The 22692-nt window shown below is 41.8% G+C and overlaps 1 protein-coding gene across 5 annotated transcripts in view; it reads left to right on the plus strand.

The window, feature by feature from the left end:
- Nucleotides 1-21823, plus strand: part of dcaf6 (ddb1 and cul4 associated factor 6) — a 59533-nt gene extending 37710 nt beyond the window's left edge. For 3 of the 5 annotated variants that reach the window (XM_034185925.1, XM_034185928.1, XM_034185927.1), the window contains 10 exons: nt 691-750; nt 2540-2717; nt 15037-15143; nt 15219-15501; nt 15591-15632; nt 17356-17494; nt 17568-17724; nt 17808-17896; nt 21112-21217; nt 21328-21823. In XM_034185925.1, coding sequence (XP_034041816.1) covers nt 691-750; nt 2540-2717; nt 15037-15143; nt 15219-15501; nt 15591-15632; nt 17356-17494; nt 17568-17724; nt 17808-17896; nt 21112-21217; nt 21328-21386 — 1220 coding nt within the window. In that variant the 3' untranslated portion in view covers nt 21387-21823. The remainder of the gene's footprint in view (nt 1-690; nt 751-2539; nt 2718-15036; nt 15144-15218; nt 15502-15590; nt 15633-17355; nt 17495-17567; nt 17725-17807; nt 17897-21111; nt 21218-21327) is intronic. The other 2 variants (XM_034185926.1, XM_034185929.1) reach the window with 2 other exon arrangements.
- The last annotated feature ends 869 nt before the right edge of the window (nt 21824-22692 follow it).

Below are 22692 nucleotides of genomic sequence, written 5' to 3' on the forward strand. Positions count from 1 at the left end.
ATGAGTTTGTTCAGCTCACCTTCAGTTGGATTTCTTTCTGTTAAAAAAACAAAACAGCCCTTTAAATGTAAAGGCATAATGGTGAGTTTGTGAAAGCTTGTTTTGTGATCGACAACAGTTGGAAAGGTTTGTTCAAGCCAACACCACCGAGATATTTGTAAGTTGGTTTGTTAGCTGGATTATTCATAAACTAAAACTGATTTTTACTGACCCCTGGGAAAGTTTTAGTCTGAGCTGAAATGGAAACTAGGGGTCAAGATTTTTATTTATTTTTTTAAACTTTGCAAGTTGTGCTGTTTTTGACCATCTGTTGGTCATACTTTTCCTAATTGATGCTTGATTTTACTTGACACATTCTAAAACTATATTTTGTGTAGTTTTTATATTTGTATTGTCTGTTTCCTTTGTGACCATATATGAACTCATCACTTATTTTAGTTGTTTGTGCACAAATGCTGCCGCTGCACCGACAGTATGTGACCATCTTTCTTGGTTTGCATAGTCTTACTTATTAACAGTTGAAGCTTCTAATTTGGCTGATATATTTATTTTATTTTTTGACCCCCAGCACCTCCTGCTTGGCACTGGATCTCTTGTTTTTTTGTTTTTTTTAACGTGGCTTTAACATTTAACCCTTGTGAGCCTTCAGCTTTGACCTCCGATGTTTAGTCAGTCTCGTTTGTGTTCCAGATTCCCCCTCGTCTGTGGTTAACAAACAGCTGGGATCCATGACTCTTGATGAACAGCAGGGTGCGTGCCCCCCCCCCCCCCCCCCCCCCCATTTGCTTGGTCTTTTTGCGCATTTTCTCCTCGTACCTCTGCAGTCTGTTTTTCTTCGTTTGAGCTTTTTGCTTTTTCATTACCGTCTTGTTGCTGTTATTTGCCTCACAGGGACAAACAGCATCTGATGCAAATGTGTGTTTTCCTGAACAGCTGTTCTTTATCGGGACAGAATTTAAATGCACAGCAGGCAGCACTTATGTGAGACGATAGATTAGTGATGAGGTTTACAGGGCGACTACTAACATTTAGTTTAGAGTGATTTTTAAACCTGTGGGAAAACATCCAAATGTAGAACACTTTGGGAAAGGAGAATATTTGGTAATGTTTCATAAATTAGTTGGGCTCTTGGCAGAGTCCATACCTCTGCTTCATACGGATATGGTCGAACCTTACCGACCCCAATGAGCAAGTGCACAGTTGACAGTGGTAGAAAAACTCTCCCTTGCATTATTGAGGAAGAAACCTCAAGCAGACCGGACTCAGAGGTGTGACCCACTACTTGGGCCATTCTAACGTTTACAAGATTTTTACCCCCCCCCCCCCCCCCCAAAAAAAAGCACAAGAGCAACAAAAAGTCTGTTATTAAGAGCAAAATGATCCATCTTTTTTGCTTGATCTCTGTTTCCATGTTTGGAATAGGTAGGGTGTCCTGAGGTCAGTCTGGCATCCTAGGGTGCAGGCTCAGTGTCCATTAAAGTACTAGTCAGTGCCTTGGACAGAGACAAACTGAGCAGAATCAGTAACTGCACCTAAGGCCCTAATTCACCACCAGTAAATCAACAGGGTAGCAAAGCGAGATAACTAACCCTGTGCTTCATTAATGGACTCAGAATTTAGATGTAGTGAGGCTGAGCCCTGTTCCATTGCTAATAATATGAATTAAAAGGAGAAGGAAACATAATTCCATACAACACTGCTAAGATCCAAACATTTAATACAATATACTTAAAACAAAAAATTGTATTAAACCTGTGAAATTGATCTAACCCCCCCCCCCCCCCCCCCCCCCAAAAAAAAAAAAATTACAGGTTAGCATTAGCCTTTAATTATTTATTTATTTATTTTCTGGCTCTGCCCCTTGATCTAAACCAACCATGTGAGCGGGTTTTGTAACAGTGCACCACCATGTTTACAATGTTAATGGTCACTTGTAGTTTTATTAAAGCCATGTTGAATTGAAGACTTCAGGGAAATCAGCTTTTCCAATCTGTTTGCATTTAAATCCTGTGCTAGATTTTATCCTTGTGGAATTTAATGGGTTTTGTAAAAAAAAAAAAAAAAAAAAAAAAAGGTTTAAGTTATTTTTCTTTTTGAGTTGTCTGCTTTTGAGACATTGACCATCATTCCAAATCAATATGGCAATAAATCTCATATGTAGTTCCCACATTCTCATTACTAAATAACATCAAGGAGTCTGTGGTAACATTTATACCCCCTCCCCCCCAAAAAAGAACAATGTTTGCATAAAGGTCTTTAAGGGGCTTTGATGTGCTCATAGTATTTTGTCGTGGTGTGTTTGTGTGTCCACGGTCGTTCACCCTGTTTGGTATCTGCTGCATGTTCCCATTAATGTTTTGTCCTTCAGTGGAAAGTGATGCAACAGAGCGTTGCATGACTGCAGTGTGACTTTTACACTGTGGAGAATATTAAACAGCACTTTGCTCTGTTCACTCCTTCATCAGAGTAAATCAGAGCAGCTCACTCATAATAAAAGTCTCACTCACTCACTTTTCTCATGTTTTGCTTTTCCTCTCAGGAGCAGCACAAGCTGCAGTTTCACCTCCCGATGAAGCCGTTTCTGTGACAGCCAGCGACAGCACACCCACCTCCACCGGTACCAGTCGGCCCAGTGCTGCCGAGCCCGTCCTCAGCCTGCACTACAGCTCAGAGGGAACCACCACCAGCACCATAAAACTGGACTTCACTGACGAGTGGTAAGAGACAGCCAGGGAAAACTTTAAACTTCATGATGCTGCAGTAGATGACTTTTATGTTCTATACTTGCTTAACTGGAGTAAATGAGTATAGAATTAAAGGTTTTAGCACAGTGAGATCATTTCTCATGGAGTCTAAATTAGATGGTAGAATACAACAAAAATAAAAATTTTAAATCCAGAATTCATGAAAAGTACTTGCATATTTGACAGATATACACTCAACAAAAATACAAACGCAATACTTTTGGTTTTGCTCCCATTTTGTACGAGATGAACTCAAAGATCTAAAACTTTTTCCACATACACAATATCACCATTTCCCTCAAATATTGTTCACAAACCAGTCTAAATCTGTGATAGTGAGCACTTCTCCTTTGCTGAGATAATCCATCCCACCTCACAGGTGTGCCATATCAGGATGCTGATTAGACACCATGATTAGTGCACAGGTGTGCCTTAGACTGCCCACAATAAAAGGCAACTCTGAAAGGTGCAGTTTTATCACACAGCACAATGCCACAGATGTCGCAAGGGAGTGTGCAATTGGCATGCTGACAGCAGGAATGTCAACCAGAGCTGTTGCTCATCTATTGAATGTTCATTTCTCTACCATAAGCCGTCTCCAAAGGCGTTTCAGAGAATTTGGCAGTACATCCAACCAGCCTCACAACCGCAGACCACGTGTAACCACACCAGCCCAGGACCTCCACATCCAGCATGTTCACCTCCAAGATTGTCTGAGACCAGCCACTCGGACAGCTGCTGAAACAGTCGGTTTGCATAACCAAAGAATTTCTTCACAAACTGTCAGAAACCGTCTCAGGGAAGCTCATCTGCATGCTCGTAGTCCTCACCGGGGTCTCGACCTGACTCCAGTTCGTCGTCGTAACCGACTTCAGTGGGCAAATGCTCACATTCGCTGGCGTTTGGCACGTTGGAGAGGTGTTGTCTTCACGGATGAATCCCGGTTCTCACTGTCCAGGGCAGATGGCAGACAGCGTGTGTGGCGTCGTGTGGGTGAGCGGTTTTCTGATGTCAATGTTGTGGATCGAGTTGGTGGCGGTGGGGTTATGGTATGGGCAGGCGTCTGTTATGGAGGAAGAACACAGGTGCATTTTATTGATGGCATTTTGAATGCACAGAGATACCGTGACGAGATCCTGAGGCCCATTGTTGTGCCATACATCTAAGAACATCACCTCATGTTGCAGCAGGATAATGCACGGCCCCATGTTGCAAGGATTTGTACACAATTCTTGGAAGCTGAAAATGTCCCAGTTCTTGCATGGCCGGCATACTCACCGGACATGTCACCCATTGAGCATGTTTGGGATGCTCTGCACCGGCGTATACGACAGCGTGTACCAGTTCCTGCCAATATCCAGCAACTTCGCACAGCCATTGAAGAGGAGTGGACCAACATTCCATAGGCCACAATTGACAACCTGATCAACTCTACGAGGTCTGTCAATAAAGTAAGGGTCCTTTTTATTTTTTTCAAAAACTATATGGATTTCATTCATATGTTTTTACGTCAGACACGCTTGAACCCTCGTGCGCATGTGTGAGTTTTTCCACGCCTGTCGGTGACGTCATTCGCCTGTGAGCACTCCTTGTGGGAGGAGTCGTCCAGCCCCTCGTCGGAATTCCTTTGTCTGAGAAGTTGCTGAGAGACTGGCGCGTTGTTTGATCAAAATTTTTTCTAAACCTGTGAGACACATCGAAGTGGACGCGGTGCGGCGGCACAGGAAAAACACCTCCGTGTTGATAACCATTTGTAAAATCCAGGCGGCTTTTGATGGCTTTCAGTGGAGTGAGTATATGAGAAATTGTTTAACAGGCAACTTGTCCTTAAGGCTTTCAACAGAGGTGTTTTTCCTGTGGCGGAGCGTCGCGGCGGCTGCGTCGCGGCGGCTGCGTCCCGACGCGCGGATCCGTCCGCATGTCTTTCATTAAAAAAAAAATCTTCTTTAACAGTGGAATATCCGGATAAAATGCTGAAACCGACTTCTTCTGAAACTTCTCTGTTCTCTCACGACGTCCTGGATCAATAGAGCCTGAAATGTGGAGGTTTTCAGCTTGAACAGGCTGACGACGGCGGCTGAGAGCGCTGAGCGACGTCTCGCACTGTGGGAAGTCCTTAAAGCGACAGAATCACCTCAAAATCTCTCATCAGCTGTTAAAATTTTCACTGAAAACCAGCTTAATTTTTCGAACCGTGTCCACTTCGATGTGTCTCACAGGTTTAGAAAAAATTTTGATCAAACAACGCGCCAGTCTCTCAGCAACTTCTCAGACAAAGGAATTCCGACGAGGGGCTGGACGACTCCTCCCACAAGGAGTGCTCACAGGCGAATGACATCACCGACAGGCGTGGAAAAACTCACGCATGCGCACGAGGGTTCAAGCATGTCTGACGTAAAAACATATGAATGAAATCCATATAGTTTTTGAAAAAAATAAAAAGGACCCTTACTTTATTGACAGCCCTCGTATGCCAAGGAGATGTGTTGCACTGCATGAGGCAAATGGTGGTCACACCAGATACTGACTGGTATCCCCCCCCAATAAAACAAAACTGCACCTTTCAGAATGGCCTTTTATTGTGGACAGTCTAAGGCACACCTGTGTACTAATCATGGTGTCTAATCAGCATCTTGGTATGGCACACTTGTGAGGTGGGATGGATTATCTCAGCAAAGGAGAAGTGCTCACTATCACAGATTTAGACTGGTTTGTGAACAATATTTGAGGGAAATGGTGATATTGTGTATGTGGAAAAGGTTTTAGATCTTTGAGTTCATCTCATACAAAATGGGAGCAAAACCAAAAGTGTTGCATTTATATTTTTGTTGAGTGTACTTACATCTCAGAATTCCAAAACGGCGATGGCAGACGGCCGCCATCTGCCATAAATCCAGTGTTTCCCCAACAGTATTATATATATCAGACAGCCCCATTACTATTAAAATGCTTGTTCCTGTCGGTGCACTCTGATCTAAACTGCTAATGCTTTCTTGTCTATTTTAGGACTTGTAGTCACTCAGAGAGATGGTGCAGAGACTTTAGTCAAATTGAATCAGAACAATTAATGCAGATGATAAACCAGTATCACACCTTTTAAAAAAAAATCCAGACTGTTTAAGGATCAAATCAAATCAATTTTATTTATATAGCGCCAAATCACAACAAACAGTTGCCCCAAGGCGCTTTATATTGTAAGGCAAAGCCATAAAATAATTACGGAAAAACCCCAACGGTCACAACGACCCCCTGTGAGTAAGCACTTGGCGACAGTGGGAAGGAAAACTCTCTTTTAACAGGAAGAAACCTCCAGCAGAACCAGGCTCAGGGAGGGGCAGTCTTCTGCTGGGACTGGTTGGGGCTGAGGGAGAGAACCAGGAAAAAGACATGCTGTGGAGGGGAGCAGAGATCAATCACTAATGATTAAATGCAGAGTGGTGCATACAGAGCAAAAAGAGAAAGAAACACTCAGTGCATCATTGGAACCCCCCAGCAGTCTAAGTCTATAGCAGCATAACTAAGGGATGGTTCAGGGTCACCTGATTCAGCCCTAACTATAAGCTTTAGCAAAAAGGAAAGTTTTAAGCCTAATCTTAAAAGTAGAGAGGGTGTCTGTCTCCCTGATCCGAACTGGGAGCTGGTTCCACAGGAGAGGAGTCTGAAAGCTGAAGGCTCTGCCTCCCATTCTACTCTTACAAACCCTAGGAACTACAAGTAAACCTGCAGTCTGAGAGCGAAGCGCTCTATTGGGGTGATATGGTAATATGAGGTCCCTAAGATAAGATGGGACCTGATTATTCAAAACCTTATAAGTAAGAAGAAGAATTTTAAATTCTATTCTGTCAGTACTCTAGCTGCAGCATTTTGAATTAACTGAAGGCTTTTCAGGGAACTTTTAGGACAACCTGATAATAATGAATTACAGTAGTCCAGGCTAGAGGAAATAAATGCATGAATTAGTTTTTCAGCATCACTCTGAGACAAGACCTTTCTAATTTTAGAGATATTGCGCAAATGCAAAAAAGCAGTCCTACATATTTGTTTAATATGCGCATTGAATGACATATCCTGATCAAAAATGACTCCAGGATTTTTCACAGTATTACTAGAGGTCAGGGTAATGCCATCCAGAGTAAGGATCTGGTTAGACACCATGTTTCTAAGATTTGTGGGGCCAAGTACAATAACTTCAGTTTTATCTGAGTTTAAAAGCAGGAAATTAGAGGTCATCCATGTCTTTATGTCTGTAAGACAATCCTGCAGTTTAGCTAATTGGTGTGTGTCCTCTGGCTTCATGGATAGATAAAGCTGGGTATCATCTGTGTAACAATGAAAATTTAAGCAATGCTGTCTAATAATACTGCTTAAGGGAAGCATGTATAAAGTGAATAAAATTGGTCCTAGCACAGAACCTTGTGGAACTCCATAATTAACCTTAGTCTGTGAAGAAGATTCCCCATTTACATGAACAAATTGTAATCTATTAGATAAATATGATTCAAACCACCGCAGCGCAGTGCCTTTAATACCTACGGCATGCTCTAATCTCTATAATAAAATTTTATGGTCACCAGTATCAAACATAGCACTGAGGTCTAACAGAACAAGCACAGAGATGAGTCCACTGTCTGAGGCCATAAGAAGATCATTTGTAACCTTCACTAATACTGTTTCTGTACTATGATGAATTCTAAACCCTGACTGAAACTCTTCAAATAGACCATTCCTTTGCAGATGATCAGTTAGCTGTTTTACAACTACCCTTTCAAGAATTTTTGAGAGAAAAGGAAGGTTGGAGATTGGCCTATAATTAGCTAAGATAGCTGGGTCAAGTAATGGCTTTTTAAGTAATGGTTTAATTACTGCCACCTTAAAAGCCTGTGGTACATAGCCAACTAATAAAGATAGATTGATCATATTTAAGATCGAAGCATTAATTAATGGTAGGGCTTCCTTGAGCAGCCCGGTTTCGCGCTGTACGCAGGAGCCCTGTCGCGCTCTCAAACGGCTTTTCCGTTGGTGGCTTTTTCTACTGGTGGTTGGCTCTCACTGCGGTATTGTATCACATCCTGTTCCGGAGCACAGCGGTGTTTTGCTGTATGTGTTAGCTGTTTAATCTGCGCAGTTAGATTGATCTAGTTAACTAGATAACGATTTGTTTCACAGTGTAATCTTCACGTGCCTTAACTGAAGCACTCCCTCTGCTGAATCACCTCTAAATTATTTACACATTATTCACTTTGTGTGTTTTTAGGAATCCGCTAGCTTAGCGCAGCTACTAGCTCTTAGCCAGTTTAGCATGGCGGCTTCTCCTGTCTCTCCCACACTTTTCTGCTCTGGGTGTGAAATGTTTAGTTATTCCTCTGCTTCCTTTAGCAGTAATGGTACTTGTAATAAGTGTAGCTTATTCGTAGCTTTGGAGGCCAGGCTGAGCGAATTGGAGACTCGGCTCCACACCTTGGAAAATCCTACAGCTAGCCAGGCCCCTGTAGTTGGTGCGGACCAAGGTAGCTTAGCCGCCGTTAGTTCCCCTCCAGCGGATCCCGAGCAGCCGTGAAAGCAGGCCGACTGGGTGACTGTGAGGACGAAGCGTAGTCCTAAACAGAAGCCCCGTGTACTCCGCCAACCCGTTCACATTTCTAACCGTTTTTCCCCACTCGGCGACACACCCGCTGAGGAACAAACTCTGGTTATTGGCGACTCTGTTTTGAGAAATGTGAAGTTAGCGACACCAGCAACCATAGTCAGTTGTCTTCTGGTGGCCAGAGCAGGCGACATGGAAGGAAATTTGAAACTGCTGGCAAAGGCTAAGCGTAAATTTGGTAAGATTGTAATTCACGTCGGCAGTAATGACACCCGGTTACGGCAATCGGAGGTCACTAAAATTAACATTGAATCGGTGTGTAACTTTGCAAAAACGTCGGACTCTGTAGTTTTCTCTGGGCCCCTCCCCAATCGGACCGGGAGTGACATGTTTAGCCGCATGTTCTCCCTGAATTGCTGGCTGTCTGAGTGGTGTCCAAAAAATGAGGTGGGCTTCATAGATAATTGGCAAAGCTTCTGGGGAAAACCTGGTCTTCTTAGGAGAGACGGCATCCATCCCACTTTGGATGGAGCAGCTCTCATTTCTAGAAATCTGGCCAATTTTCTTAAATCCTCCAAACCGTGACTATCCAGGGTTGGGACCAGGAAGCATAGTTGTACTCTTACACACTTCTCTGCAGCTTCTCTCCCCCTGCCATCCCCTCATTACCCCATCCCCGTAGAGACGGTGCCAGCTCCCAGACCACCAATAACCAGCAAAATCTATTTAAGCATAAAAATTCAAAAAGAAAAAATAATATAGCACCTTCAACTGCACCACAGACTAAAACAGTTAAATGTGGTCTATTAAACATTAGATCTCTCTCTTCTAAGTCCCTGTTAGTAAATGATATAATAATTGATCAACATATTGATTTATTCTGCCTTACAGAAACCTGGTTACAGCAGGATGAATATGTTAGTTTAAATGAGTCAACACCCCCGAGTCACACTAACTGCCAGAACGCTCATAGCACGGGCCAAGGCGGAGGATTAGCAGCAATCTTCCACTCCAGCTTATTAATTAATCAAAACCCAGACAGAGCTTTAATTCATTTGAAAGCTTGACTCTTAGTCTTGTCCATCCAAATTGAAAGTCCCAAAAACCAGTTTTATCAGTTGTTATCTATCGTCCACCTGGTCGTTACTGTGAGTTTCTCTGTGAATTTTAGGACTTTTTGTCTGACTTAGTGCTTAGCTCAGATAAGATAATTATAGTGGGTGATTTTAACATCCACACAGATGCTGAGAATGACAGCCTCAGCACTGCATTTAATCTATTGTTAGACTCGATTGGCTTTGCTCAAAATGTAAATGAGTCCACCCATCACTTTAATCATACCTTAGATCTTGTTCTGACTTATGGTATGGAAATTGAAGACTTAACAGTATTCCCTGAAAACCCCCTTCTGTCTAATCATTTCTTAATAACGTTTACATTTACTCTGATGGACTACCCAGCAGTGGGGAATAAGTTTCATTACAGTAGAAGTCTTTCAGAAAGCGCTGTAACTAGGTTTAAGGATATGATTCCTTCTTTATGTTCTCCAATGCCATATACCAACACAGGGCAGAGTAGCTACCTAAACTCTGTGAGTGAGATAGATTATCTCGTCAGTAGTTTTATATCCTCATTGAGGACAACTTTGGATGCTGTAGCTCCTCTGAAAAAGAGAGCCTTAAATCAGAAGTGCCTGACTCCGTGGTATAACTCTCAAACTCGCAGCTTAAAGCAGATAACCCGTAAGTTGGAGAGGAAATGGCGTCTCACTAATTTAGAAGATCTTCACTTAGCCTGGAAAAAGAGTCTGTTGCTCTATAAAAAAGCCCTCCGTAAAGCTAGGACATCTTACTACTCATCACTAATTGAAGAAAATAAGAACAACCCCAGGTTTCTTTTCAGCACTGTAGCCAGGCTGACAAAGAGTCAGAGCTCTATTGAGCTGAGTATTCCTTTAACTTTAACTAATAATGACTTCATGACTTTCTTTGCTAATAAAATTTTAACTATTAGAGAAAAAATTACTCATAACCATCCCAAAGACATATCGTTCTCTTTGGCTGCTTTCAGTGATGCCGGTATTTGGTTAGACTCTTTCTCTCCGATTGTTCTGTCTGAGTTATTTTCATTAGTTACTTCCTCCAAACCATCAACATGTCTATTAGACCCGATTCCTACCAGGCTGCTCAAGGAAGCCCTACCATTAATTAATGCTTCGATCTTAAATATGATCAATCTATCTTTATTAGTTGGCTATGTACCACAGGCTTTTAAGGTGGCAGTAATTAAACCATTACTTAAAAAGCCATCACTTGACCCAGTTATCTTAGTTAATTATAGGCCAATCTCCAACCTTCCTTTTCTCTCAAAAATTCTTGAAAGGGTAGTTGTAAAACAGACCATTCCTCTGTTCTGCAGAGGAATGGTCTATTTGAGGAGTTTCAGTCAGGGTTTAGAATTCATCATAATACAGAAACAGCATTAGTGAAGGTTACAAATGATCTTCTTATGGCCCCAGACAGTGGACTCATCTCTGTGCTTGTTCTGTTAGACCTCAGTGCTATGTTTGATACTGTTGACCATAAAATTTTATTATAGAGATTAGAGCATGCCGTAGGTATTAAAGGCACTGCGCTGCGGTGGTTTGAATCATATTTATCTAATAGATTACAATTTGTTCATGTAAATGGGGAATCTTCTTCACAGACTAAGGTTAATTATGGAGTTCCACAAGGTTCTGTGCTAGGACCAATTTTATTCACTTTATACATGCTTCCCTTAGGCAGTATTATTAGACAGCATTGCTTAAATTTTCATTGTTACGCAGATGATACCCAGCTTTATCTATCCATGAAGCCAGAGGACACACACCAATTAGCTAAACTGCAGGATTGTCTTACAGACATAAAGACATGGATGACCTCTAATTTCCTGCTTTTAAACTCAGATAAAACTGAAGTTATTGTACTTGGCCCCACAAATCTTAGAAACATGGTGTCTAACCAGATCCTTACTCTGGATGGCATTACCCTGACCTCTAGTAATACTGTGAAAAATCCTGGAGTCATTTTTGATCAGGATATGTCATTCAATGCGCATATTAAACAAATATGTAGGACTACTTTTTTGCATTTGCGCAATATCTCTAAAATTAGGTCTTGTCTCAGAGTGATGCTGAAAAACTAATTCATGCATTTATTTCCTCTAGGCTGGACTATTGTAATTCATTATTATCAGGTTGTCCTAAAAGTTCCCTGAAAAGCCTTCAGTTAATTCAAAATGCTGCAGCTAGAGTACTGACAGGGACTAGAAGGAGAGAGCATATTTCACCCATATTGGCTTCTCTTCATTGGCTTCCTGTTAATTCTAGAATAGAATTTAAAATTCTTCTTCTTACTTATAAGGTTTTGAATAATCAGGTCCCATCTTATCTTAGGGACCTCATATTACCATATCACCCCAATAGAGCGCTTCGCTCTCAGACTGCAGGCTTACTTGTAGTTCCTAGGGTTTGTAAGAGTAGAATGGGAGGCAGAGCCTTCAGCTTTCAGGCTCCTCTCCTGTGGAACCAGCTCCCAATTCGGATCAGGGAGACAGACACCCTCTCTACTTTTAAGATTAGGCTTAAAACTTTCCTTTTTGCTAAAGCTTATAGTTAGGGCTGGATCAGGTGACCCTGAACCATCCCTTAGTTATGCTGCTATAGACTTAGACTGCTGGGGGGTTCCCATGATGCACTGAGTGTTTCTTTCTCTTTTTGCTCTGTATGCACCACTCTGCATTTAATCATTAGTGATTGATCTCTGCTCCCCTCCACAGCATGTCTTTTTCCTGGTTCTCTCCCTCAGCCCCAACCAGTCCCAGCAGAAGACTGCCCCTCCCTGAGCCTGGTTCTGCTGGAGGTTTCTTCCTGTTAAAAGGGAGTTTTTCCTTCCCACTGTCGCCAAGTGCTTGCTCACAGGGGGTCGTTGTGACCGTTGGGGTTTTTCCGTAATTATTGTATGGCTTTGCCTTACAATATAAAGCGCCTTGGGGCAACTGTTTGTTGTGATTTGGCGCTATATAAATAAAATTGATTTGATTTGATTTGGTAGGAATGGGGTCTAATAGACATGTTGATGGTTTGGAGGAAGTAACTCATGAAAATAACTCAGACAGAACAATTGGAGAGAAAGAGTCTAACCAAATACCCGCATCACTGAAAGCAGCCAAAGAGAACGATATGTCTTTGGGATGGTTATGAGTAATTTTTTCTCTAATAGTTCAAATTTTATTAGCAAAGAAAGTCATGAAGTCATTACTAGTTAAAGTTAAAGGAATACTCAGCTCAATAGAGATCTGACTCTTTGTCAGCCTGGCTACAGTGCTGAAAAGAAACCTGGGGTTGTTCTTATTTTCTTCAATTAGTGATGAATAGTAAGATGTCCTAGCTTTACGGAGGGCTTTTTTATAGAGCAAAAGACTCTTTTTCCAGGCTAAGTGAAGATCTTCTAAATTAGTGAGACGCCATTTCCTCTCCAACTTACGGGTTATCTGCTTTAAGCTGCGAGTTTGAGAGTTATACCACGGAGTCAGGCACTTCTGATTTAAGGCTCTCTTTTTCAGAGGAGCTACAGCATCCAAAATTGTCCTCAATGAGGATATAAAACTATTGACGAGATAATCTATCTCACTCACAGAGTTTAGGTAGCTACTCTGCCCTGTGTTGGTATATGGCATTGGAGAACATAAAGAAGGAATCATATCCTTAAACCTAGTTACAGCGCTTTCTGAAAGACTTCTACTGTAATGAAACTTATTCCCCACTGCTGGGTAGTCCATCAGAGTAAATGTAAATGTTATTAAGAAATGATCAGACAGAAGGGGGTTTTCAGGGAATACTGTTAAGTCTTCAATTTCCATACCATAAGTCAGAACAAGATCTAAGGTATGATTAAAGTGGTGGGTGGACTCATTTACATTTTGAGCAAAGCCAATCGAGTCTAACAATAGATTAAATGCAGTGTTGAGGCTGTCATTCTCAGCATCTGTGTGGATGTTAAAATTGCCCACTATAATTATCTTATCTGAGCTAAGCACTAAGTCAGACAAAAAGTCCTAAAATTCACAGAGAAACTCACAGTAACGACCAGGTGGACGATAGATAACAACTGATAAAACTGGTTTTTGGGACTTTCAATTTGGATGGACAAGACTAAGAGTCAAGCTTTCAAATGAATTAAAGCTCTGTCTGGGTTTTTGATTAATTAATAAGCTGGAGTGGAAGATTGCTGCTAATCCTCCACCTCGGCCAGTGCTACAAGCGTTCTGGCAGTTAGTGTGACTCGGGGGTGTTGACTCATTTAAACTAACATATTCATCCTGCTGTAACCAGGTTTCTGTAAGACAGAATAAATCAATATGTTGATCAATTATTATATCATTTACTAACAGGGACTTAGAAGAGAGAGATCTAATGTTTAATAGACCACATTTAACTGTTTTAGTCTGTGGTGCAGTTGAAGGTGCTATATTATTTTTTCTTTTTGAATTTTTATGCTTAAATAGATTTTTGCTGGTTATTGGTGGTCTGGGAGCAGGCACCGTCTCTACGGGGATGGGGTAATGAGGGGATGGTAGGGGGAGAGAAGCTGCAGAGAGGTGTGTAAGACTACAACTCTGCTTCCTGGTCCCAACCCTGGATAGTCACGGTTTGGAGGATTTAAGAAAATTGGCCAGATTTCTAGAAATGAGAGCTGCTCCATCCAAAGTGGGATGGATGCCATCTCTCCTAACAAGACCAGGTTTTCCCCAGAAGCTTTGTCAATTATCTATGAAGCCCACCTCATTTTTTGGACACCACTCAGACAGCTAGGAATTCAAGGAGAACATGCGGCTAAACATGTCACTCCCGGTCCGATCGGGGAGGGGCCCAGAGAAAACTACAGAGTCTGACATTGTTTTTGCAAAGTTACACACCGATTTCAATATTAATTTTAGTGACCTCCGATTGGCGTAACCGGGTGTCATTACTGCCGACGTGAATTACAATCTTACCAAATTTACGCTTAGCCTTAGCCAGCAGTTTCAAATTTCCTTCAATGTCACCTGCTCTGGCCCTCGGAAGACAATTGACTATGGTTGCTGGTGTCGCTAACTTCACATTTCTCAAAACAGAGTCGCCAATAACCAGAGTTTGTTCCTCGGCAGGTGTGTTGCCGAGTGGGGAAAAACGGTTAGAGATGTGAACGGGTTGGCGGTGTACACGGAGCTTCTGTTTAGGACTACGCTTCCTCCTCACAGTCACCCAGTTGGCCTGCTTTCCCGGCTGCTCCTGATCTGCTGGAGGGGAACTAACGGCGTCTAAGCTACCTTGGTCCGCACCGACTACAGGGGCCTGGCTAGCTGTAGGAGGCACACCCTTTAAAAAAGTCACATTTAGACAAATGCAACTAAAAAAGTGCTTATGCATAAGCAAATGAAAGATAAAATATGATGCATGGAAACCACCAGAGCACCATTTTTTTCTTCTTCAAATATACCTGCCTACATCCATGCATGCCTACCTCTGTGTGTGTATACACCAAGTCTATTAAGCCTTCACTAAGTCTGAGGCTCCCTGGTTGAATCCACAACAGTTTATATTTATTTATTAATCATCCTGGTGTCCTCTTGAAAACCCTAAAATTTCAGAATATCAGTAGTTTTAATCACTGTTGTCTTGTATAGGAGCAGCAGCACATCCAGCTCTCTTGGTAACGGCAGACCCAAAACCTCTGAGGCTGTGGCTGTACTGAGCAAAGAGATTCTGTCAGACAGCTCAGGAACAGAACAAGGTGAGTCCTGTCCATCAGCACCATGACATCAGGCTGAATGTGGACATATGACCGCTTTCTTCTCTGCATGTTCAGCTCCCTATGATTCTTTAGGGCAGCAGAGCGAGCCAAGCTCGTCGGCCCAACCCACAGCCGAGGCCTCCTCCGGAGGAGACAACGTGGCTTCTTCATCCCTGGACAGGAGTCAGACAGAAAATGTGGCGGCCGCATCGGGGGGATGCAGGAGAGAGGAACCCACCACAGAGGAGGGAGAGCAAAGCCGCAGTCAGCCCACACGGGGAAACCAGGACTCCGATGACAGCGACGACGACCCGATTCTCATCCCATCAGCAAGGTTCAGAGGGTTACAGGGCCACAGGTACAAAACGCTGCCCACTGCACCGTACTGCTAGACCTTAAAGGGCAGGTATTGTGTTCTTTTGTCATTGACTGTTTTATTACACATAGATTTAATTCCAGAGGATCTGCAGTAGGAGATAGAATGATCAGGTAAAGTTGCTGCACTGGAAGCTAAAGCATCTAACCTGCCGGGCGTGTGACATGTTGAAAAGCACTTAAATTCAAGCGCAGACCATTGATGTTTGCTGCTAACGACAGTTTTTGGTTTGGTTTGAGCATTTCACTTACAATTAACTGTTATACAGACAGATACCTGTAGTGTTTGTCGTGCATGTGAGGACTGACTCCACCAGTGAGGATCTTAAAGATATGACAGAAGTTGGTTGGAGAATGAAGACTCAAGTTGCCTGCATGGCTGACATACAAGATCCATCACTGTACATTTTAGTCGACTGTTTTTACCTCCACCGAGGGCCAACAATCTGCCAGATTTTCATCACTATCCAAATCCAGAACAAATGGCATTTGTGGAAGGTGTTTAGTGTGAAAAATGATGGTTCTACAGAGGTCCTTGTTTGGGACTCCAAACAGAATATACATGGTGTAATTAACAAAAAGTACTAAAAGATTCCCTTCACTAATATCATCCTTATTGCTGTGTAAAGGGAACTTTTACTATTTGAATAAATGAATGAATGAAAACTGTTTATTTCGAACATTTGATACAACAAATACAAGATAGATCAGTGAAAACAACAACAAAAAAGTTCCTACTGTGTACCCAACATGTCCGAAAAGGGGTAGGGTGAAGCATCAGCTTATTTATCCCTACCCCTTCTTCCCCACAACCAGTAATACCCTTTGCCACATATACACATAGATTCCTACACTCCTAAACCGATAATATATAAATATAAATATATATATATAAATATAGTGTTGAAAGTGTTGAACTTGTAGAGACACTCACCTGTCTCGGCAGTGGTGTTCATGTCTCTGAGAGACACCTGGGAAGAGTGTAAGGGGCCATGTGGTCCCTGGATAGAGGTGTTTGGCAATACCTTTGCAGGGAACGTAGGTCCAAGTCTTTAAGGACGTTGCCCTTCCTGTGTTACCAATAAGTCTTTGGTAACCAGGTCTATTTGGAGAATCCTTAAGTACCACTGGAATGATTTTGTGTCAAACAGTTGCTTTCAGAGACTCAGATGAGGATTATCACTCGTCACCCATGACATTTGCCATTGTGGTGTATTTCTCTGTACGGATCAGTTTTTAGGATCTGGGCAACAGGAAAAGACCAAATAGACGCCCATTATTGGGTGGTTGTCATCCATAACCCAGTGTAGTTCCATATTGTGGTGATGCACTGCACCAGCTCTTTTTTCCTGCCCCCCCCCCCCCCCCCCAAAAAAAAAACATCCAAGTGACCCCCATAGGTAAAATAAGCTAAAACTGCCAGTGCCAAGCACATTGCAACCACTTTTTACAGACCTCACTTTTTACTGAGCTCACTCATTGAAATTGAATTGAATCGACACCCCCCCCCCCCCCCCCCCCCCCAAAACAGCATAATATTTCCAACAAGCTTCATTTACAATCATAAAGGTTCATGGAGATTCAGTAGGGAGTGGGGAGAAGGAGGCAGAGACGACCTTTGTGGAGGTAAACGATGTGGAGCTGATTGAGTTCAGTTAATGGGCAAACTTTCCCTGACAGAATGTTAAAAGCTTGATTCTGCTGAGATGGAACAGGCGGTATTTTGGCTTGAAACTGGCTGCTTCCTGCACTAATTAGAAGCATGATGAGCTTATTAAGGCGCTGTGACAGCAGCATGTCCTCTTTTTGCAATTTATATAAATCGTTTGTGTCCCAGGCGCTCAGCAGCTGCAAGAATCCAGGAGCTGTTTCGCAGGAGGAAAGAAAGAAGGGAGATGGAAGAGAGCGAGACGCAGAATATTAGGAGGCCCTCAGTCAAAATGGTCTATAAGGGTCACCGCAACTCCAGGACAATGGTACGCCTCAGTCATGAATCGGATTCTGCTTCAGCATGAAGCTTCATGAACAGATGTCACATTTTGTGTGCAGATAAAGGAGTCGTGTTTCTGGGGGAATAACTTCGTGATGAGTGGCTCAGACTGCGGTCACATCTTCATCTGGGACAGACACACCGCAGAGCACCTCATGCTGCTCGAAGCCGACAACCACGTGGTCAACTGCCTGCAGCCGCACCCCTACGACCCCAGTGAGTCTTGAACCAGACTTCCCTCTGGACATCACGGTGATGTTTCCCCCAACATATTAACAGCAGGTCTTTTCTGCTCCCAGTTTTGGCTTCATCAGGGATCGATTATGATATCAAGATTTGGTCACCTCTGGAGGAGTCGCCATCTTTCAACACCATCCTCGCTGATGAGGTAAAGTGTCAGTCAAGTAACTGGTTGTAACACTGGCACGGTGATGCAATTTATACTACATATGCTAAATATTCTTAAGAAAAGTTGATTGAGCAGAGGAGCTGTTTGTGCACGTGGACGCCATAACTTGACAGCGTTAATATCAAGCTGAAACATGGAACCGCAAAGTCACTTCACGAAGACCTCAGATGAGTCCAACATTGGGCACATTTTGATTTTAACTGTGGCCACCAGGGGGCTGATTCTCAAACATTGTGTACGCACTATCTTGGCAAAGACATTATATCGAAGTGAAACTTTCAACACAAACTCACCTCATTAAGACTTTGGACATGTAATAGTGTTAATTGCAGGGATTTAAAAAAAAAATTGACTGAAATTTTTTTCATAGCCAAATCCTAAACTGTTCATGAGTTACCTTTTTTTATAGAAACCCTTTTTGCGATCGCGTCTTAACATTTAAGGTAAAAGAAGGTGGAGACAGCTAAGAAAACAGGAAATTGTTCTCCTGCTGAACAAGGTTGTATTTCACTCACTAACCACTGCTGCTTTTCTAATTCAGCATCGTGTTATAGGAAGAATTTAAAGGACATGTTGTACGTTATCCAGCATCCCGTTTAGCAACACAACATCAGTGTGTATACTTTGAGACCAGTCACGGAAGTGCACAAAATAATCCTGGTGTAATAAAGTAATCATCGGTTGGTCACTAACGGCCTAAATCTAAGTTGTTATGATTTCTATGCGACATGTCCTTTAACCCACGTTAAATACTTCAGGATAAACACATTTTAAGTGGACAACTTTTCTAGAGCATTTACTTCTTTCAATGACACTTAAAATCTCACGCCTGTAACCAGGATGTAAAATGGGGGTTTTATTTTTTGGTGAAAGTGGACTTTTGTTGGCAGGGGACTGCTCAAGGCCCCCAGACTGTTTTGGGTTTATGATGTCCAGGGATGCATACTGGATGACACTTTTTCTTTCACCACGATCCCCGTCAATTTAGTTGTACTGTTTAATGTGTGTTGTATTTGGGTTTTCTTTTGCAAATATTTAACTTTTATTTGCCTTCAACCAAAACTGATACCACAACCTATGTTTGTTTGATAAGATTACTAACCACCAGTGATGCCGGTAACGCGTTACTTAGTAACGCGTTACTCTAATCTAACCACTTTTTTTTAGTAACGAGTAATCTAACGCGTTAATCTTTCCAAATCAGTAATCAGATTAAAGTTACTTCTCCATGTCACTGTGCGTTACTATTATTTTTCATTGTGGGTCGATAGCAGCATTAAACTTGGTCTGTGGGCAGGAGGTCGGGGTTCGACTGAACTGCACACTTTAAGTGAGCTGTGAGCTTTTCATCCACGGTTTTTTTGCAGCTGCTCAACTCGTCGTCGTCTCCTCTTAAGGCACGGTGATCAGCACACCTGCACTGAGCTTTACAAAGACATTTTTATACTTTTTTTCCCTCCTTTATTTAGAGCTGAGCTGAGCCGCTCCATATCTGCACGTTAAAACAGCTGATCCTCCGCGACGCGTCAACAACTAACACTATTTTCCACTCAAATGCACCTAAACTCTCTTTCTGAGGACCACATGATGTGAAAACACAATAAAACTTTCTTACCTGTAAATCTGGTCACGTTTTCTGCATAAATAAATGTTATCCATTCTTTGTGCTCAAACGCCAAAGTAGGGGCGAATCCAGATGGAATGGGGTCGTGGGGCAGGGATGTGCCCCCCCACAACACCCCTAGATTAAAGGTCCAGTTTTGAAGCCTTTTTTTACTACAACTACTAATACTACTTAAAATAATATTAATTTCGACAAGTAAAATATTTAGAGAGAATTTAAATGTTAGAAAAATGCTAGAATGAATTTAATAGTTACATTTATAAACAATGTAGGTTCGAAATTGCAAGTTTTACTGTTACAGTGCTGTCAGCAGTTAAATATGAGGTCAAGAAAGAGGTCTTTATTTTACTTTTTATAAAACAAGTATTTATTTTCATTGAAGTCAAGAAAGGGTGACTATAAAGTGAGTTTTGGCAAAACAGGTATTGTCATGTTGAGGTGGCAGAGGGTTGTTGTCGGGAGCTGGGAAAAGTAACTAAAAAAGTAACTAGTAATCTAACTTAGTTACTTTTACAATTGAGTAATCAGTAAAGTAACTAAGTTACTTTTTCAAGGAGTAATCAGTAATTGGATTACTTTTTCAAAGTAACTGTGGCAACACTGCTAACCACAAAAGCTATAATCAACTGACCTGATTTTAAAGCTAGAACCCCAAATAGACTTGTTAATGCCAAGCATAGACATATGTTAAAAAAACAGATATTGTTTCACATCCCACTTTAGTTATGCAGAAAAGTTGTATTAACTAAAATTATTTTTATATGGCTCATCAATTAAACTTAGTCCAGAACTGTATAGTAAAACTTAGGCCCAGAGTAATAGTGATTGAAACATTTTAGTTGTATTATTAATAATATTATAAGTAGCAGTAGCATGAAAAATGTCTTCAAAAGTGGACCTTTAATCAAGGGGTGCTGTGGAGGGCACGTTTCCCCCCACAACACCGTTTCCATCTGGTTTGCAGTATCTGAGTAGGCACAATCAAGAATTTGTGTATTTATGTGGAAAGCATGACCTAATTGAGAGGTAAAAAGGTTTTATGAGTGCATTTTACTCAGACATACCACTCCCACCCCCACCCCCTAGAGTGCAAACAGGACACAGAGGAACTGACAGCCGACAGATAGTTGCTGCCAGGAAGGGAAAAAGAAGTAAAGCAAAAAGACGTTATTCTAAAAAATGTATTATTTTTTTTTGAATGCAGTAAATTTTATATCTTGCGTCCAGCCTTGATTTTTCGTCAGGACAATGTCGGCACAAAACCTACCTTTTGGCAGCCCAATTGATGGAAAGCTGTTGTAGGGACAGAGAACTTCAATCTCTGTAATTGTGGCCACCAGTAGTTCACCTAAATCATTGTATATATGATGTATCAAGGTGAGACTTCTGACAAGTCTGACGTTGGACATATTTCACCATGTTGGATGTTAGATTATGCTGCTAAAAGCTTGTGTATGTTGGATGTTGGGCTCAGCCATGCAGGTTTTGGTATGTGTCGCCCTTGTTTTCTGTTTTAAAGAAGCCATGCAAACAGAACTCTATTTTGCTTAAGTTCTCCCTCTTTTTGAAGGTCATAACTCGGAATGAGCTGATGCTGGAGGAAACCAGGAACACAATCACAGTGCCGGCATCATTCATGCTCCGAATGTTGGCTTCCCTTAATCACATCAGATCAGGTGCAACATTAGCTCCCATCTCCGTCGCAGTTTACAGCGATGAAAATGTTTATCTACATGATTCAGGATTTCATGCACCTTGTTTCATTTTGCCGTGTTCTGTCTTGTAGATCGAGTAGAAGGTGATCGCTCTGAAGGTTCGAGTCAGGAAAATGATGAAGAACAGTAGCCTGCTGACACTCATCTTTGCTGTGAAGCACTTGGAAACCTGAGATTTGTACAACTGTAGAATAACTTCCTTTTGACAACTGGTGTCATTTCTAGCTGCCCCCCCAAGTGTTTTTTAAAGAGGACTTTCTTACTGATGTTTGCGTGTGTGTGTGTGTAAGGATAAACCTGTGTGGATGCAAGGAAGTCAAATTATGTGAAGACAAATGATTGCTGATGTGCAAGACTGTTAAGTGCAATATTATTTTTGTTGGGAGTGATTGAGCTTTGATCAGTGTTAACGTGTGACTTTTTGAATTTAATACGAAGCAGAGAAACTCGAACCTGAGCAAGTGCATGTAAGTAAACAAGACCTAGACACTGCTTTAATTTTGCGCCCAAAACTGTGGATCTGATTCCCAAAGGGTTCTCAATAAAATAACTTAGGAAAAAAAAAAAAAAAAACTGGCATATTTCTGCGTCCTTCCGCTGTGAGACATGTTATTCGTACATATAAAGTGTATTGGTTTAGTATGTACTAAACCAATGTGCCAAAAAGGTCTTGACCATGACAAATGTAACTTGTCACTCAGCCAAGATTTTGCTTTGGTAAATGTGAAACTGATACCTGGAAGTGTCCATTATTGTGTTAACAAGGTTTCTCATGGTGACTAACTGAACTGGAGTAGAAGGGTCACATAACGCTCACGTGCAAACGTATCTAGAATTTTGGTCTGGTCGAGTGTGCATGTGTATAACCAAGACAGAAGCAATACCTTAAAGTTTTGCTAAATTATTGCTGCAACTGGGTTCACTTAGCCTCTTTTTCGGCAGCTCGGTGAACATTAAGTAGATCAAAATGGTGAGAGTGCGCTTACATACCAACTCATCCAAGAAGGTGGGCAGGGCACAGATGAGCACATGGCGTGCCCATTGTTCAGCAGATGGCAGATAAACCACATGCAACTTGAACCACAGCTCTTAGTAATTTTCCATAACCCACCCAGCATCCACTAACCATGCAGCAGGTGGCAGACACGTCTACAGGATATTTCATATTAAGCAAAACAAAAGTTACCTCCAGCTGTCCCGTTCACCCTACCCTATGACTTCAGTATCATTAGAAAGCTTAGGATGTCTAGATTACGAAAACTAACAGTAAAAATACTGGGACTCACTGATATGAGTATGTTTGACCTACCCCAGCTAAAATAAAATGTACAATTAAGTATTTTTTCTGCAGAATATGAGTTGCCAAATCATCTTTTAAGCAAATGGGACATAAGGCACCAAATGCAAGTCGTATATAAAATTGACTATGATTGGAA

The sequence above is a fragment of the Thalassophryne amazonica genome, chromosome 14, assembly GCF_902500255.1.
Source record: "Thalassophryne amazonica chromosome 14, fThaAma1.1, whole genome shotgun sequence".
In the NCBI taxonomy this organism is placed as follows: Eukaryota; Metazoa; Chordata; class Actinopteri; order Batrachoidiformes; family Batrachoididae; genus Thalassophryne; species Thalassophryne amazonica.